The sequence below is a fragment of the Equus caballus genome, chromosome 5 (assembly GCF_041296265.1).
Source record: "Equus caballus isolate H_3958 breed thoroughbred chromosome 5, TB-T2T, whole genome shotgun sequence".
NCBI lineage: Eukaryota > Metazoa > Chordata > Mammalia > Perissodactyla > Equidae > Equus > Equus caballus.
The window spans coordinates 63,526,410-63,544,854 of NC_091688.1; the positions used below are offsets into that span (position 1 = coordinate 63,526,410).

An 18,445-nucleotide genomic window follows, 5' to 3' on the forward strand; every position below is an offset into this window, starting at 1 on the left:
TGTTTTTGCTTCCTTTTAATGTAAACTGAATACACAAACACATTAAAAACCCCAACATGACACACGACGATACACAGATTTATATATAGATATTTACAGACCCTTGCAAACCAAGAGGAAAAATGGCACCTCTGGCTAAGGGAAGCTTCTCTTCCTACCCCAACCCTGTCCACAACCAAGTGCTGAGGCAGCTGCAGGAGCCTCTGCAACGGCTTCTGTATGAAACTTAGCAGAAGGCTGGAATGACATCGGAAATCCCCCAAAGCAAAACCAAGATGCCAACCTTCTGGCCTTGGCTCTAATCCTAAGCCCTCCTTGGCGAGCTGACACGCAAGGATCTGCGGGTCTCAGGAGGAGTCAGCATGACCCCTGAAATTCACATGCAATAGGTTCCCAGCCCATCCCAGCTTTTCCGAGCCTTGAGCTGAATGAGAAATGAGCTACAACCAATCATGTCCAAGAGAGGAGGGTGAGGAAAAGTGAAGGAAGAGAGGATCCCAAGCAGAGAGATGACCACTCCCAAGCAGGATACTGGGAATCAACGAGACCAAACCTGGACTTGCCTACAAGCCCAGGGCTGGCTAGGAAGGGCACAGTGGGGCTGTGCTGCCACCTGGAGGAGGACCGGAGCACTGCAGCAATGAGCCAGAACTGTCCCTTGGGTACCTGGAGATCACCCCTTCCTCCCTTTTCAGTTCTCTGCCCAGGAGCCTCACTGCAGCAGCTCTTCCCAGGAAATGGGCTTGGAGAAGACCTCTCTTTCTAACCAGAGGTCGTAGTTCATCTGGAAGTCCTCAGGGAGGTCTACCCGCTGGCCCAGGACACTCTGCAGGCAGTTGTCCACCGGTAGGAAGTCGGGGTTGCTGTGGGCCCGGTCATAGCGCCGGGCATTGAAGCGTTCAATGTTGGCACGGAGGGCACACTCCTCTGCCTGGAAGTCCCAAGGCCGGGCATCAAGATCTGGGACAAGGCAGGAAGACATGGTTAGAAGCCAAGCCCTTGTGGCAGCTCCCCTGGGTTCACTGCAGCTCGGGGACAGGCCAGCTGGACTAGGAATGCTGACTGTCAACCGGGAGCAGGAAGCCTCCAAGCCCCATCCTCAGGCACTTCTTGCCTAGATGGAAAGGAAAGTCAGGTCAAAGGAGAAAAGCCACATCTACAGAGAAGGAGGCTTACATTGCAGTGTATGTGGACCCAGTGAGGGAGAGCCACAGGTACAACACACTTCTCTGAAAGTTATGCTCTGCCTGGCTCTCTGGGGTCAGAGGCAGGAACATGCAGATCCCCTCATCAGCTTATTCTCTCAATTCCCTGACCAGATACCGTGTGCCACCTTGGGTCTGCACAAATTCACAGGGCCCTGGGAATGCAGATGCAGTCACCTGGCCATCATGCCAGAGGCCAGGAACTGTAACCGTGGGCAGCATGCTGAGAGGAAACAGGGAAGAAGAGCCCACTGTGCCTAGGAGGCTGAGGCGGCTGCCCAGAGGAGAACACCTGTGCAGATACAGGACAGTGAGAGGGTATAGGAGGCACCCTGCCGGGAGAAGGAACAAAAGTGGGGGACAACATGGCTAATGTGCACTGACTGAGTGCTCTGTGTGCCCAGGGCCCTGGGTGTGACAGAGGCTGGGCTGAAGAGGAGCTGGGTCAGATTACAGAGGGGAAGGAGGAGGGAGGATGGTAGGCCTCACACACCTTGCTTGAGAGTCTAGCTCTAATTCTAAGGGAAACTGGAAGCTAATGAAGGATTTTACTCAGGGAGGTAACACCATCAGATTTGCATTTTGAAAAGATCACTGGGGCAAAATTTGAGGCATTGATGGAGGGAAAGAAACTGGAGGCAGGGAAGCCATCAGGAGCTGTGAGAATTTCGGTGGCCAGAACTAAGGCAGTTACAGCTGGAAGAGAAGATGGGGCCAGAGTCTTCTTTCCCAGAAAAGGAATGACTTACAGGAGAGGGACAGAAACAACTAGGGGATAACCACGGACGCCAGGCCTGGGCAGCTTCTCAAAGTCCTTCCTAGAGCTCCCACCCTGATGCCACAAAAGCAGGAGCTGGGCTCTTCTGCATTCCTCAGAGGGGAGCTTAGGGCAGAGGGGGAAAGACGTCACCTCTCCCGCTACATCCCCACCCACACCCCGCTTCATGCCAGAGCCTCACCGTTGCCATAGGCCCAGTCGTCATTCAGCCGATGCCGCACCTTCTGGTAGATGGCAGACATTGTCTTCATGTTGCTCTTCCGCCACTGCCGCCCCAGATACTTGGTCTGTACCTTAAGCAGCTTCAGCACGTAGAGCTGCATCATGGCCTGTTTCACCTTCAGGGCGCGCTTCAGGATGGGGGCTGACTTGAACACCACCAGCATCTGGGAAGGGGCATGGCAGAGGCCCAAGCAAGGGAAGAAATAAAGGCCGGCACCGCTACCCTGCTGCCGACCCCTTCTGGGGTTATGGGCAAAGTGACCAAGTGTCCCACTGTTCCCAGAATGAGGGGTTTCCTGGGACATGGAACTTCCAATGCTAAAACCAGGAGAGTCCCAGACAAACCAGAATGGTTCATCACCCTAATTATGTGTCATTTTGGAATCTGAAGCAAGCTAAGAATTCCTGGACCAGAAATATTCCTATGTGCATGTGCATACAATTTCAGAGGATTCATGGACCTCCCCACCCCAAAGGCATCCCCAGACCCAGAGTGAAGGGAGACTCCTAGAACCATGGTTATGTTACCACCAGAGATTCAGAGGATAGAGGAAAATCCCTTCGCTAAGTGTGGGTTTATCTCAGTGCATGACTGAGCCTCTTCTAGCTTCCAGTCCAACTCAAGGAACCAGGAATCAGCCCTTAAAATGCAAGGATGTGGCTACAGGAAAGCTGGGGGAGGAGGATGTAGCTGCAGCAGCAAGACCACGGTGGGGACTCCCTGTTCCCCGAGGCGTGGCCCTCTGCTTTGAGCTCCAAGTTTCATGCCTGCTGCCTAAGCCAACTCACCATCGTCCTTGAATGCTTCCATTTTGTCAGCTTGTTCAAAATCCGAAGCAGATTGATACAAGAGAAGAGGTTCCTCCAGCAAAACTGGTTATTGTCACCTGCTTCCTGCAGGGAAAACCCAGGAACAATCACACCCTCACAGCTGCAGGGTGCTCAGCAGTTCCCAAGGCCCTCACATATATGATCTCAGAACAGCCGGTCTCCATGCCTGTACCAGGAACCCTCTCCTCTCACAGCAGCCCACTTCTAGGGGGACTCCATCCCAGAAATTGGCAGGGGGCGGGGCAGGTCCCTAGAATATTCCTGCAGGAAACATGGAACATGATATTGGGGCCTGTGTCAACTCGACCAGGTGAGCTCTGGGTCCACAGCGCCTGAAGACCACACTCCCGACAAACTAATGCCTATATCGAAATCTTTCTGCTCTGCAAGGTCCCTCCCCCTGGTCCTTCTATGCAATTAAAGTGCTTTAAACAGGCGTTCAGCAGTGACCTCATCTTTGAAGACACCTCTATCCCTGGGCAGGCTCCCACCACCGACCCTCACGCCCAAGGGTCAGCTGGGGAGAGCCTAGCCACTCACCAGACTCTCGGCCGTCAACTCCGGCAGCTCATGCACCACGCAGTGAGGGTAATCCAGGACAGAAATGCTGCAGAGGCAAGAGAACCCAGAGGCCCACCATGAGCAAAGGCTGGGGTCTGCAAAACAGCCATGACAGGGCTGGCTCCTGGCTCTCCTCCCTCACTTGTTGGAGTGGAAGCAAGAATCTACCTTGTCTGCACCACCCTGGTTTCCCCAGCTGCAAGAGGAGGAAATACTTGCTATAAGAGAACTTGTAAGGTCCCTCTGTGGCCAGAGATCAGCTTGTAATCTCCTAAGGGGTGGACACCCTGCTTTCTCCACAACTATGAAGCTAGGGCTGGAGGAGATTTCCCAAGGCAATTAATTTATGCCAAGCCCCTGCTGGAGAGAGTGTCTGGCTGACAGCTCACCCTATGGTGTATCACACTGATGAGCGGGCACTGTCAAGTACATAGAGCTGGCACCAGGCAAGGGGAAGGGGAGGTAAGAGTCAGCAGAAAGGGCACTACAGTGCACAAGGCCCAGGTCCTTACAGCAGGCGGCCCAGCTGGTCTCCTCAAAAAAAAAAAAAAGGGCAGAAGGACAGTAAGGGCAGTACTGGGATGAGAACCCTCCCACCTAGGCACAGGCTGAGTCACCTGTCCCTAGTCTAGCTGGACTCAGATTTGACACACTGGCTTTCTCCACAGACAGGGACCATGTCCCATTCATCTTTGTGTCCTGATGCCTGGCAGAGTGCTGGCTCTGTAGGTGCTGAATGGGTTCAGTGGGAGAGGCAGCTGGGAATCCAGCCATCTGGCCACACCCACCCCTTCCTGGTCCCTGGTCCTTATCACCTGTTCTTGGCAGTGATGTAGGACATGATGTTTTGATTGAAGAACTTTAAGATCAAAGGGATGCAGTTGGCAAACACCAGGTGCTGGGCCATGTATTCAAACTGAAACCAACAGAAAAGAATAAGCGTGCCCCTTGGAACCTCACCCTCTTTCCTCCAGTGATAAAAGGCCTTGGTTGGAGCCCTATGTATCAGAACATTCATGCAGAGCTCAAGGGGGTTTGAAGGGCAAGGCCTCTGTTCTTCGGGGCTGGAGGAGGAGCACAGCCTGAGGCCCCCGCCCAGTAGACAGGAAAGGAGGCCCTGCAGGTACCTGGTAGACGTGGTTCAACTTAAAGTGCTTGAGCAGCAGCAGTAGGACAGCAGAAATGGCCTTTACAATGACCTCTTTGTGGCGGTTCACATCCACCCCCAGCTTCATGCTCTGCAAAACCGTGGTGCTGGAAACACAATTACCCGGGTGAGCTGCCAGCATGCGCAGCAGCCCCTTTGTAGGTGCTCCCAGGAGAGAGGGGACTCCTGAGCCTTCCCTGAGCAAAGGCTCCCACCTCACCACCCACCCCATGGACATCTCAGAGGTCAGGCACACGGCTCCCCCACCCACTTCCCAAGCAGTCTAGCTGAGCACAATTTGTTTCTTCCTCGTGAGGCCCCAAACACATTCTTAGCATATTTCCCTGCTTTTCCTCCAAAAATGAACTTCTCCTTTTCAAGATCTCCCCTAAGCTTCTGCCACCACAAGAACGTGTATTCTTCAAAGTCTGTTCTGTACAATATCAGTACATTGAGATGTTTCATGTTATGGGGAAAAAAGGGTTTTAGAGTCAGACAAATTTACAAAGCACTAAGTTAAATTAGTTTCTTGATTCAGAACTTCTCAGTGTAAATCTTTATAACGGGAATTATAATATTTGACTCTGGAACCCTTTTCCGAAGGGCCATAGTGACACTCACTCCCTTTGGTATCAGCCACTCCCTGCCTCCTCCCTCACCTAGTTATCACCACTAGACTCAAGGGGCCCAGCCACCAGGGAGTTGAGCTCAGAGCTGAGTAGAACTGGCAGGCAGGCAAGAGATCAGGTCAAGGCCCAAGGTCTTCTCAAAGGAGAACACAATCTCAGTTTGTACTCTCACATCAAAGAGATAAGGTCAATGCCTCAGGGAAGAAGAACCCCTAAGGAGTTCACTATCACAAATACTCTGCATGCCAGTTCACTGGAGAACCGGAAAGGATCCACACCCAGCTCAAGCTCAGCTACGGGCTGGCAAACTGTCCAGAAGCTAAACCTACACGTCCTGCATGTCCCAATCACACAGCTTTCGAGGGGGGGTTTTGGGAAATGTTGAACATGGCCCAATTCATTTTACAGAGGAAGAAATGAGTTTCCCCAATTCACTGAGGCATTCAGTCAGTGGTGGAGTCTACATTCGAACCCTGGCCAACTGGACTAAGCCATCCCTCTAGCCAGTGAAACTCAACATTTTAATCCGGTACATTTTCTCTCTTCTGAGCAGGAATACCCTAAACTTACCCTGAAGACAAGTTAGGCCAGAAAAAACTAAATGAGTCAAGCAAACAGTGGGATGGAAAGGAAATCACTTCCCCCTCCCCCACTACCCCGCTGCCCTGACCTGCTCCATTCAAGGAAGGATACTCACGGCATCTCCTCAGGCAAGACATCGGCTAGGATGTTGATTGAGTCTGTTTTGGCTTTTGAGGTGGGAGCTGCAGCCAGCAGGATCTTCAGCAGCGCGATCTGGGGGGAGCAGACCATTTAGACAGCCCAGGACCAGACCTAAACCCTGAGATGTGGTCCTTCAAGAGGTGCTCAGGGGGCAGGAGGAGGGGTTGAAGGAAACTGGCAGGGAATGCTCTCAAGGCCAGTGCAGTGGGGAGGGCAAGCCCACTGCAGGCACCTACTGATGGCCACCGGAGGGGTCCCCAACACAGAGCACTCTTGAGGAGAAGGACTCACCATGTACTGAGGCAGGCTGGGGAGCAAGCCTTGGTAGAGGGTTTCTGCGGGGACTTGCTCCACGTCTTCTTCTCCCTTTTAACACAATGCATACAAATACAAAACCCCAGCTCAGACTACAGTCTCCGAGCCAGTCTGCTAGCTGGCTGGAGGAGAATCTGTAAAGATTGATGTAAATAATGATGGTGATAATGACAGCAAACCTTGAAAAACACAACGTGCCAGACACTTTACTTGTGAGAATTCGGTAAATCCTTCCTATAACCCTATGAAGAAAGTACTATTACTATTCCCATTTTACAGGTGAGGAAACCAAAGCACAGAGAGATCTAGTAACCTGCCTAAGTACTGCCCTCTAAGTGGTGAAGCCAGGATTCGAAGGTAGGTGACTGGCTCAGAATCTGTGCTCTTAATCCCTGCACTAGACAGGTGCCAGCCCCGCAATGGGAGGCAGACCGGGAGCTTTTTCAGGACAGGGCGTGGGGCAGCTTTGTGCTCTAGGCCCAGCACAGTGCATGGGGACAGCTGGGATCCTGTGGCTGAAGGAGGCCTCCGACTCACCCCTGAGAGAGGAGAGCGAAGGTACTCCTCCTCCATCTGCGCCTGCACTTCTGCAATCGACGTGTACTTGTGCTGCAGAGAGAGAAGGGAAAGAAGGCGCTGGGCAAAACCTCTCTCATTCTCTGGCCAAGCTTCCCACACCCTGGCAAAGACTCCATGCAATTTTCTTCAAACACAATCTTCTCAAAAAGGGCTAAGTCACCACAAAGACCCTTAACTAAAATGCCAAACCCAAAACATTTTTCTACCTACCTACCTCTTAAAACCAGTGTAAAAGCACAGAATAGATTAGAATCAAGCAAATTAAAGGAAAGAAAGAGGCTTTTAGATAGCTATAGTAACAGGGGGAAAACTATTAAAAGCAGAATGGCATACTCAAGTGCTCAGAATCAAGTACTGGCTGCACAGGGCCCACTTAGTGCTACAAATTTCAGAAATATATTTCAGAATATATTTCAAAAACATATCAACATTTACATTTCAGATTTGTTATTAGGGGAGACCCCTCTCCCCCACTCTGGATCTTTTCTCCCATGTGGAGTGACATGCATGTGCAAAACACTCCTGGTCTCTCCCTGCCTGTTCCCACACTCACTCCTCCCCTCACTGACTGGTGACGAGAAGAGGAACAGGGTGCTCTTAGCCCAACCTCTCTCTCTTTTTCTCTTTAGAAAAAAGAAAAGTCTGTGCTCTCTTCTGCTCCTCAACCAGGCTTAGTGGGGTTCCAGCACTGCCTGGGGCTGGGTAGGTGAGTCTGCCTAATTCTGGAAGCAAGGTATCAGGACACCCATTGTTGCTATGTTCTTATGCCTCATTCTCCAATCACCCTATCAGCAATAAAGCTGGCATTTCGATCTCCATCTGCCTACCCCTCTAACTCACTTGCCTTAGAACTTGGGCAAAGAAAAGGGAGGGCCCATTTATTGGGCCCCTTAAAATGCCAATAACTGTCAGGTAATATAATCTTTAATGAACCCCCAGTAAGTCCCCAACAAAAGTTCAGCTAAAACAAGTAAAACTTATAAAGAACTGATTTAAGGTGTATTGCCACAGTCCACCCATCCTCTACCCCAGGTTCCTTCAGGCAGACAACAGTCTACAAAGGCTTCTCCCAATGGGCTGGTCTCACTTTACTCACTTGGGACCAAACTAGGCCAAAAGCTCACCCAAAGCCACCTACCTGTTTCAGAGTCTTGATGCTTTCGTGGATTGGCCTGGGCAGCCCCACCACTGTGTTCGTGTCACTGGTGAATAAAGAAGGCCCTGTGTCAAGCCTAGACATCAATTCACCTGGGGCCCCAAACACCAAAGGCTAGGAGAGTGAACTTCCCACTACCTTTCTCCAGAAGGCACTCGGATCACACTCACCTGCCTAGAGTGTAACCTATGAACTTGCTGCGGCTGGACTCGAGGAACATCTCAATGTCCTTCTCCCTGCCAAAGAAAGAGAGCAAGGTTTTCATTAAACGTTATTTCAACGTGTCATGGTTAATAAAACATAGAACGTCCAGAAATTGTGAAGCCAGAAGAAAGTCTTCCACAACTCTCTCTCTTTTTGAAGGAAAAAAACCCCGAAATGTTTAGACTAATGTCCTTCATAATGTTGTTGGATAAATAACCTGAAAATACATTATGTGCAACTAATACTCATAAAATTAAGGTGATACATCAAACTTAAAAGCATACTTTATTTAGACATTAACAACAAGTTTGTCAACAGAATTTCTCAAATATTTAAAATTTTTACAATTAGAGCTATAAGCAACTGACTTTCACGAGTCACATTTTCCTGTCTCAAAACAGTGTTTTGTGTTCCCATAACAGATGACTGAAAACTGAGGCTTTACCTGGATCAAGAAAGTGACTTCTATACCCTTTCACATGTTCACCTATTTCTTAAGTTGGTGCCTTTTCAAACAGATACCATTCGTTTATATCCAGGTACCTTTCCATTCATTGAGTCACACAAATATACCTCCAACATCTTAATTGTGGTTCTAAAAAAATCATTCCTTAATCTATAATTTTTCTGTTAAAAACCATTACAAGCCCAGGGTAGGTGGAGATGGGGTTACTTAAATGTCCTTGTTTTTATTTTTTCCTATCCCCCTTCACTAGCCTCATGTCTAACCAAGAGCTAACCCAAGTTACTGATCAAGAGCCATACAAGGGCTTCTTTGTGCAAAGTAAGCCCCCTGAGACTCCCCGGGCCAGCACAGGGCACTTTAAGAGGGCCTCACCCCAGAGACAAAATCAGCCTGGCCCTGCAGAGGGACCTCATGTGGTGACTCAGGCTAGGTGCCAGGCCTGGGGGCATGAGGGCTCTGGTTTCAGGAGCCAAAAGTGCTCGGAGGTCTGAGACTCACCTGACCTTGGGAGCCCACGGGAGCCCCTTTGGGCAGGTAAGCCTGTCGGTCTGGGGATGCTGTAGTGGGGGAGGCATCACCTCATCGCGCTCAAGGGGGAACGTCTCCCCCTCCAGACTATTGTCGTCGTCATTCTCCTCTTCCTCTTCTCGAGAGTCATCAGCCTTGTAGGGATCCCGCTCGTTGAACGCGTCCAAGTTGTCCTGCTTTATCAGAGCCTGAAAACAGAGGGAAGGGAGATTAGACGACAAGAGCCAACTGATAAACCAGAAAAGGGCGAGGAGGCTAGAGAGGCAATAACACAGAAAGGTGGTAGGAAGAGAGCCAAGGCAGTGGAAAAACCAGAGAGAAAGTCAAAGACGGGCCCAAACGACAAATCATTTCTTGCTCCAGTCCCTCAAAGGTGCCACACCCTGAATACCCACTATAAACTGGGCTCTGGGCTGGGGATACAGTGTCCCTGCCCTGGAGGCCTTCATCCTGACTAGCTGATCAGAGGCAATTTCCCAGAGCTCTGCTTGTCCAGGGACCGTGATGCCATGTGTGTGCACCTCGAGAACCCTCAGGAGTTGCAGGGACCTGTGTGGTCCTCACCTTGTGCTCCCGACGGCCCCGTTTCTGCTGCTGCTCAATCAGGTCTGAGGCAGACGCTGGGGGGGAGGCGGCCCTCATGTTGCGGATCACTTTGATGCTATCCTCAGGCAGCGGGGGGAGGCCCAGGATGGTGCGCTTCTCAGCCTTCATGCTCTGCAGCTCCTCAAAGCCACCCAGCGTGCACTGCATCACAGGCAGGGTGTGGAGCCAGGGTCAGCAGGTGCATAAGCGGGCCTCTGATCACTGTGTCAGGCTCAAAAGCACCCATGACACCATGACCCACATCTTTAGAGAGACCCACACAACCTCCGAACAAGGGACTAAATCCACCCACAGGAGAATTCAGTGACATCAGCAAGGGAGAGAAAACAGAGACGGGAAGAGGAGAAATGCAGGCTTCCTGAGCTGGTGCAGAAACATTTAGCTCTGTATGTATGACATGCTCTTCAAGTCAAAAAAACAAAGGGACTGAAGAGCCCAACCCTTCAAGTTCCTAGAAAAGTTAGTGAAACTCTTCTGCGTCAAAAGCCGTACATGCCAGTCTTTCAGAGTCAAATTGGGAATATATTGTTGGATGTGCAAATTAAGGAAAAAAAAGCAACTTTCATCTAAACATCCCCCTAGAAACAAAATCCCAGGAGCCTTCAGCAATTTTAGGCCACTTAGTTTCACTGTTTCTGGGCAATTCAGCTTTCCTCTGGCCTCAGTGAGGCTTCGTGGGGAAGCAAAAGGCTGTCGGAGAAGATAAAATGTGCAGGCCACCCTGAAGAGGCCCTGAACTCAGGAGTCCTGGATCTGCGGAGCTGGCCCACTCTGAAGGAAGGAAGGTGTGCCCCAAGGAGACCAGCAGTCCCCGCTCCAGCTCCACTTCCATCCCGGGTCACTCCTCCTGGTGGGAAGGGGGCCTGGTCTGCCCTGGGTCTGGCTGCTAACAATAACCCCCGAGCCAAGTGCCAGCCAGCCCACTGCCCTGGCACCCATTCTTTCCCTACCTAGAAACGGAGTCAGGTTTCACACCGTTCCCTGAGGAGAAGGCAGGCTCAGGGCTCATTCATGCTTCTTTCAAGTGACATCTGACTGAGGGGCGCCAATTATACCAGCTCTAATTTTGCCTCAAATCACTTTACAAACTCCAGGTTCAGGAGCAGTGTCCTATGACTACAGAAATCAGCCTCTAGGAATCATGGAGCCAATAATCTATTCTCAAAGGCCAAGTCCTCTTTGGCTGCAGTGACCCAAAAGTGGTACTTGTTTGTCATCTCCCTTCAGGAAGCTTCTTTTAGAATTTTTTTTTTTTTACCAAAGCTGTTATATATTTCTTATAATTCAATATTCAAAAAGATACATAGCGAAAAGTCTCCCTCCTGCCCCATCCCTAGCACCTGAGTACCCTTTACGGAGGTGCTCACCAAGATAGTCTTCCAGAGCAGCAAGAGAACTTTCTTCATGGGGAAGTGGGGTGCATGGCCACTGCAAAATTTGGTCACCATCCCAAACAGCATGATGGCAAATGGCTCATTGTTGTACAGTGGGGAACCTGGAGGTGACTCAAAGGTATCAGGATCACAGGCAGGAACAGGACCCTCCCAAAGCCCACCAGCTTCAGCTCTCAGGCAGGGCCTCCAGCCAGGATCCCCAGGGTCCTACCCAGCTCGGCCCTGAAGGTCTGCCGCATCGTCCTCCACTCGGCCGCATCACCCTCACACTCCTGGTGAACAGTCTCCACAATCAGGTACAGGATGTTGAGCAGGACCCTGGGGACAAGAGCCAGCTCACAATGGAGCAGGATGGGGGATCAAGGGAGAGCCCTGGCCTCCTCACATCCCAGCTAACATGAGAAAAGCCTGTGCACAAAGGCTGGCTGGTGAGGGAGGACTGTAACGTAGAGAAAACTGCGAGAGCCACAGAGCACCTCAGGCTGCTTCCTTCTCTACCCCATGTTGCTAAGGTTGGGACCAGATCTTACTCTGTTTCGTATCTCCAGTATCGAGCAAGGTGCTTACTCAAAGCAGGTGCTTAACAAATGGTTGCTGAATGGATTAACACAAATGAGACTGGCCAAAAGCATTTACTGCTCTAAGCTTCCCGGAATGAAAAAACACAGTGGTGGGAGCTGTGGAAGTGGGTGCTGGATCAGACAAGGCGGAGCAGGATCAAAGTGAGAACAAGGAAGTGTTTACTATGACGGAGTGGAAACCAGGAGCGAGCAGGGTGATGCCCAAGGACCCTAACTACAATGGAGAACCACCACCCAGTCTGAAAGATTCCAAATTCACAAAAAGACAGGCTCTAATCCTCACAAAAATGGGAAGGTGATCCTGCTGTTTAGCAGTTGCTATTACATCCTGCACAGCCAGGAGACATCGTGAAGTTGCCAGGACTAACCCTACGTAGATGGGGGTCAAGCTATGCATGAGAAGGTGGAGCCCAGGGAGCCACATCGTGTGTTTCATCCAGATACAAAACCCCACGCCACCAAGTTCTCAGCAGCAGTGTCGGCAGGAGGCCACACTTCACTATGGCTCTATAAGTGGCTTCAGTCTGGATCTCCTTCAGGAGTCTCAATCCAGAGCCCCACCTAGGGAGAGCTCTGAGCAGAGTCCACTAATCACACGCTGAGCCCATCACACCTGCAGACTAGTGTGTGCAGAAGGAGCACACACAGTGAGGAAACCCAGACGCCCTCCCATGCCCCGCTCTGGTCTCATGCCTTGGCTGAAGCTCAGGGAGAGCCAGCCTGCCACCGGCCTCACCTCAGGTCTGTGCTGTCAGCCAGGGAGATGGCCGGCTTCCTCACCGCACTGCTGCAGGCGGCACTGTTGCTGCAGGAGAGATTTTGAGAGTCAGGGCCTGCCCCCAGGAAGGAGGATAAGTGGTTCCCCTGAGAAACGCTGCCCAATGGGGGAATACAACACTACGATACGTGCTTAGACTACACAAGAAGCCACAGGACCCAGTGGGTAAGAACTCAGGCCCCAGACCAGACTGCCAAGGTTTGAATCCTGCCTGTAACATTTACTAGCTAGGTGCCCCTGGGTAAGGTACTTAACTTTTCTGTGCCTTAGGTTCCCTATCTACAAAATGGGGATGGTAATAGTAGCTATGTCCTTACCAAGAATTAGTACATGTAATGTCCTTAGAACAATGCCTAGGACATATAAGCACTCAATGAGTGCTGTTAGCTATTATTATTGATGGTGTTATCTCTGGATGAGCAGCAGCTGACCTGTCCACTGAACAAAGGACTAGTGGTGACACAGGCTAGAGGATCCTTTGGTTGAGCCCAAGTGTCAGACTTGACACTTGGCCTGGCCTCCTGCTGAGGGGAAAAGTACAGTGCAAACACCGTGCAGTCTGCAGGTTCAAAAGAGAGTTAAAAATGAGAGGCCTCCTTTAGAGGGGCATTGTGTGCCTGGGCAGGACTGGCACCGTCCGGTGAGATCTCTGGTGGTAGTGAACTGCAGAGACCCCTCATTAGTCTTCACAATTTGGGTGACCAACTCCCCTGTGACTCAACTTGGCTGGTTAGAACAGAGCCTGGGACCAGACCCTTAGCCCCATGTGACCCATTCAACCCTTTCAAAACTAGTTAGTTCCACAAGTTCTGTCCCCCTACTCCCTGCCACCCCTTCCCCACTCAAGCCCGAGAAGAACTCACTCTATTTCCATGTTCAGAAGTTCCACCAAAGCATTGAACGTGCCCACCTCCAGGAGCAGAAAGATGTTGTAGCGCATCCAGGACTGCACCTCTGCCTCTGAGCTACACTCCCCAAAGGTGCCTGCAAACATAGGGCACAGCTCACTGAGCCCCTCCCTGTACCTGACTGGCAACAACACTGAAAGAGGTGCCAGAAGTCCCCGGGGGACCACCCAGTACCTTGGGCAACGTAGAGAATTGCTCGAGCCACCTTGAGTCTCTTCTCCCTGGCAGTGACTTCTAAGCCATCTAGGAGCCTCATGGCATGGGTACGGTGCTGGTTGGTGTCCAGCTCAGTCCACTTCTTGTCTGTCACTGCAGGGCAAGAGACCAGTTACACTTGGGCCCAGAAATATCCTCACAATGGAATGGACAGCATGTTAACCCACCAAACTCAGGACTCCCACAGGACCAGAAAACTCAGAAAGATAAGTTACTCTCTACGTAAGGGATAAAGTCACACTGCTGCTCTAAGAAACTGAATTCCAGACTGAAACACTGCTATTTTTGGTGCAATTTTAATCACATAAAGTTTTTTTTCCCCTAATACTCACATTCTGAAAACCTACCACCAGAGTACCTGCAAGCCCACCCTAAATGTCACATGTGGCCTTAAACAAACACAGTTCAGCAGGCTTCTTAGGCCACTCCAGACAACTTAGGTCATTCAGACGACAACGAGAAACACTACAGCTCTCATGATGCAGGGTGAATGGAACCAAGAAGTGAGGGGAATCATCTCACCATGGATCCGGAAGTCCTCCTCAAAGCATTTTCGATTCATCAGGAATTCTGGCCCTTCTGTGTAGCTGTAAAGCTCTGTCAAGAACAAAGTCTCATCAGCTCCACGTCCACATGCCACATGTGAGCTCCAGGTCTCACACGTAGCAGAGAAGGTAAGGCATTTGCTTCTAGGCCCAACCCTGTCCCTGAGATACAGTGACTCCTGGACCATGCTATCTAATTATGAAAGGGGTCTTAGTGCCCTGACGTGCACAATGGAAAGAATGCTGACTTCTCTTGCAGCTGATAACCAGAATGCCAGTTAAGCATAAATCTGGGCATTTCCAGTCCAATGCACATCGATCGCACCATGCCACACCAGAGGCAGACTGCAACCATGAACATATCTCTCTCAAGTGGCTGCTACCTCCTGAATAGGACCTGTATTAGGGAGGCTTGAGAAGCAGCTCAGGCTAATCTCACATTACACGTGAGCAGTAGTGTAGTGACAGATGTGCACAGAGGCAGGCACATTTGCTGGCATTCCTCATGACCCACTGCTCTAAGAGAGACCACTGTCAGGGGATAGTGCATGGCCAACGAGCATCACTGTCCACAGTGAGACTGGGCCACAGCCAACTGAGCTGACCACACAGGGATGCTTCATAAAAGTAAAGGACAAGCCAAAGACAGAAGATACACGCTTGAATCCAATGATTAACATGTTAGATACATATCATTATTAGGACTAACTAGGGAAAAAAATGAACTCCAAAATGACATTCATTCAATCTTATTAAAGACCAATAAGGAAAAAAACACCCTGAAACAACATGAAGGTCGACACTTTACCCGAGAGCTCTGCAGCCCACTTATCTGTGTCAGCATATTCAAACTCGAGGTCTGGCGACTCGGAATAGCCCTGTTCAGAAAAGGAGAGAGTGATGCACAAAATCACTGTGAGAATTTTCCAAAGGAGGAAACACATATGCTTCCAGAGACACTGCTGTCACAGGACACCACTGCCTCTACTTGCCTGATGTTTTATCGCAGTATTTTATCTCCTAGGCTAGCTCAGGTCTCCCTGGTAAGCCCTCTCAGAGCACTGGGCACTCCTCCTTCAGAGCACTTATCATAACTTACAACTATATTCTGGCATGTGTATTTGTTTAGCGTCTGCCTCCCCAAGAGACTGCAAGTTCCTTGAGAGTGGGAACTTTGTGCATTTTTCTCATCAATGATTTCACGATGCCCAGCACACTACTGGCATGAATGAGTGAATGAATCGTTTATACTCAAAAAAATACTTGTTGGATGAATGAACACAAAGCTTCTATGTATTCTGTACAGTGAATGACCATTCCACATGGTGCTAAGATTCCGGAAGCCTCACTTCTCTCTGGCTAGTGGACTAGCAACAGCTCAAGACAAAACGAGTATTGACACCCTCAGCCTTCCTGCCTTTCTCTCGAATTTCAGGGAGCACTGACAGACCGAGAAGGCAGCAGCCAGCCAAACAGAATGGCTTCCCTCCCACACACAGGCGAGAATGTGACAATGAGGATCTTTCTATTGGTAGGGATAGGTGATCACTGAGAATACACCATCTTGGAAGCCTTGTTCTGGGAAGACAGAAGTGAAGAAATAGAGTCCTCAAGCTTAATTACAATCTACTGGGGAAGACAAAGACCACCCACAAAATGCCATAATATGCCCACAAACACTGAATGACATGAAGAATTCTTCTCCTTATTCAGAGGCAACAGAATGCATACTTCCACAAGTTACTGAGCTTGTTTCTTCATTTATGGACTAGGGATGATAAAAATGCATCTTGAAGGTTTTTAAGGACTTCTCAAAATTATGTAGCACACAGTGCACAGTGCGCTCTCATCAAGGGTCAGCCTCCCTGTCCTCCAGGCATTGCTCAGGCTCCCAGCCTACTGATCTCAGCTATGACTCAAGAAAGAGCCCAGGGCAGCATGAGCATCTCAAACGAATTTAGACAGGTCTCTCAGCTTAAATGTGTTCACTGACTGACCTTCTCCATGTTGAGTCCATATGGAAATTAAAAGATAGAAAGAGAAATTTAAATGTATCAAAGAGTATTTATTTGGCTATTCATGGCTACTTAGGAAAACAAAACTATTTTTAAACTATAATTCCTCTCGTAATGAAGGTGGATTCACCCCCACCACTTTCATAATGCTCTACACCTGAAAAATTATTAAGTAGTCACCACTGATGTCCCATTAACCCACGAAGCAAGGGCTCCTAAAAGGCAAGTTTCACTGCTTTTTCAAATAATTCACTTGAAGCTCAAAGTACGTCTACTTTGGACTTGCCAAATTTTGACATGTTTTACCAGAGGTTTGCACTTGCCAAAAAAAACAAAACCTTGAGAGGAACTGGTTTCAGAGATCTAAAGACAGTATTATCACTCCTTGGTATGACCTGGTAGTTACGCCTGGACAATGAGGAATTCCCCCTCATTCACAAGCGTCTGACTGCTGATCAGCCTCTAGTTGTCTCAGGTGAAGGAGACCTCACAATAAGTGCTCTGGGATCGTGCTGATTAAGTCCTAAAACGCTGCGACGTGCCTGTCTTCATTCATGAATTTACAATGGGAGGCAGTGGGAGGAATTCTTTAACTCGGGGTGAGGTGACTAGTCAGCTCCAAACTACGGTGTCTCCGGAACGGGAGGAACAGCCCATTAGCAAGAGAGGAGGGAATGCTGAGCAGGTTTTAAATGTATATTTCTGATCACAGTTCCGCATCGGGCGCACTGGGCTCGCAAGCCACAAGGCGTTGTCAAACCATGGCCCGAACCTGCCCTGGCTGAGGTCAGAGTGAACAGCGAAGGCACCCCCCTCCTAATCTAGCCGTCTCCGGGCGCGTACTACTGTTAGTGATAAGGGCTCCGGTCCGGCTTCGAAGAGCCTTCCAAAGCCTCGCCAGGCGCCTCCCTGCCCACACACGCCGTCCCCCGCGCTGCGGAACGCACAGGACCAGAGGCGATCAGAGGTCGGGGTGCAGCCGCCCGGCCCCCTGCAGCGCACGCAGACCACTGACTCTTCACCCTCGAGCCGGGAGGCGGGCGGCTTCCCCAGAGGCTGGAGCCCCGAGGCCGCGCCCACAGCTCCGGCCCCAAAGGAGCAAACGAGCAGTCCCCGGCTCCGGAGGTTCTCCCGGGCGACGGGGCTCGGGGCGGGGACCCCGGCTTCACGTCCCCGGCCCCGGGGAAGCCAGCCTTGCTTCCTGCTCCTTTCGTTGTAAAATGACAACTCCCCTGCCGGGCCCTACCGAACCCTCTGGGAAGCCTAGCTTGGACCAGGGGGCGGTCCGGCCCCGGGCCCCGCGCCGCCGCCGCCGCCCGGTGCTAGCCTCACCCCCCGAAGCCCCTGACCTCCGAGTCTTTGCGCTGGTTGCGGTTGAACTCTCGGGCTTTGCCCCCGGGCAGGAGAGCCCCGGCGGCCCGTGGTGCTCCGGGTGGAGGCTGCGCGGTAGCCGGCGGCGGAGGTGGCGGCGGCTGGGGCTGCTTGTTGTTCAAGATCAGCGGGCCGGGGCCGCCAGCTGCCGGCTCCATCTTGGCTGTTCCACACCCCCGGCTTAATTCACGGACAGCCGCGGCGATGCAACTCTCGCGTGGTTTCCTCCAGGAACGCTCCCTGGTCGCCATATTAAGTGTGGCGGCGAGTGCCGGAAGCCATCTTGTCTGCCCAACACCTCGTGATATTTTGTCTGTTTGAAATCTTATTCTCCTCCGTCCTTTTCATTTCTGCGTCTTTTCAGTCCCGGTGTAGATGGCGTTTTATCTGTGAAGCCTCCCTTAGCTCCTTCAGTCAGTTTAGTCGCCCTTTCCTTTCTTTAACATCGTTTTGCACGTGTCACTGTTACAGCCCTCTTCAAAGCTTAGGGGATACAGTAGTAAACAAGATGGGCACCGTCCCAGTCTTCACGAATTTACATATGATGTGGAATAAGGCTGCCCCAGCTAGAGGAGCCCAAGGTGACCTGGCCTACATGCCAAACTATACGACCCAGTGGACTTTTTTTTATGGTATGAATTAGGACCGCCCCAGGGAGAGAAGCCCAGGGCATCCTCACCTACATGC

General features: G+C 50.8%; 1 protein-coding gene across 1 annotated transcript; it reads right to left on the minus strand.

Moving 5' to 3' along the window:
- STRIP1 (striatin interacting protein 1) lies at positions 1-17,951 on the minus strand. Its single transcript, XM_001493712.6, has 21 exons — positions 17,737-17,951; positions 15,181-15,250; positions 14,350-14,424; positions 13,786-13,920; positions 13,567-13,687; positions 12,662-12,730; positions 11,556-11,662; positions 11,318-11,445; positions 9,909-10,091; positions 9,315-9,532; positions 8,317-8,382; positions 8,129-8,192; positions 6,949-7,020; positions 6,388-6,462; positions 6,071-6,168; positions 4,725-4,851; positions 4,413-4,513; positions 3,577-3,643; positions 2,995-3,099; positions 2,165-2,369; positions 1-960 (listed from the first exon to the last, which is right to left on the minus strand). The coding sequence occupies exons 1-21, from the start codon at positions 17,914-17,916 to the stop codon at positions 713-715; spliced, it is 2,514 nt and encodes an 837-aa protein (XP_001493762.3). The 5' UTR covers positions 17,917-17,951; the 3' UTR covers positions 1-712.
- Positions 17,952-18,445: the final 494 nt, after the last annotated feature.

What these genes read in the sequence shown, in the direction of transcription:
- STRIP1 (XM_001493712.6), bottom strand. Translation starts at nt 17,916, where the DNA reads ATGGAGCCGGCAGCTGGCGGCCCCGGCCCGCTGATCTTGAACAACAAG. An exon ending in GGAGGACTTCCGGATCCATG is followed by an intron (nt 13,921 to 14,349) that starts GTGAGATGATTC and finishes CTTGCCCTGCAG; the next exon opens with TGACAGACAAGAAGTGGACT. An exon ending in AGTTGAACCACGTCTACCAG is followed by an intron (nt 4,514 to 4,724) that starts GTACCTGCAGGG and finishes TGTTGGTTTCAG; the next exon opens with TTTGAATACATGGCCCAGCA.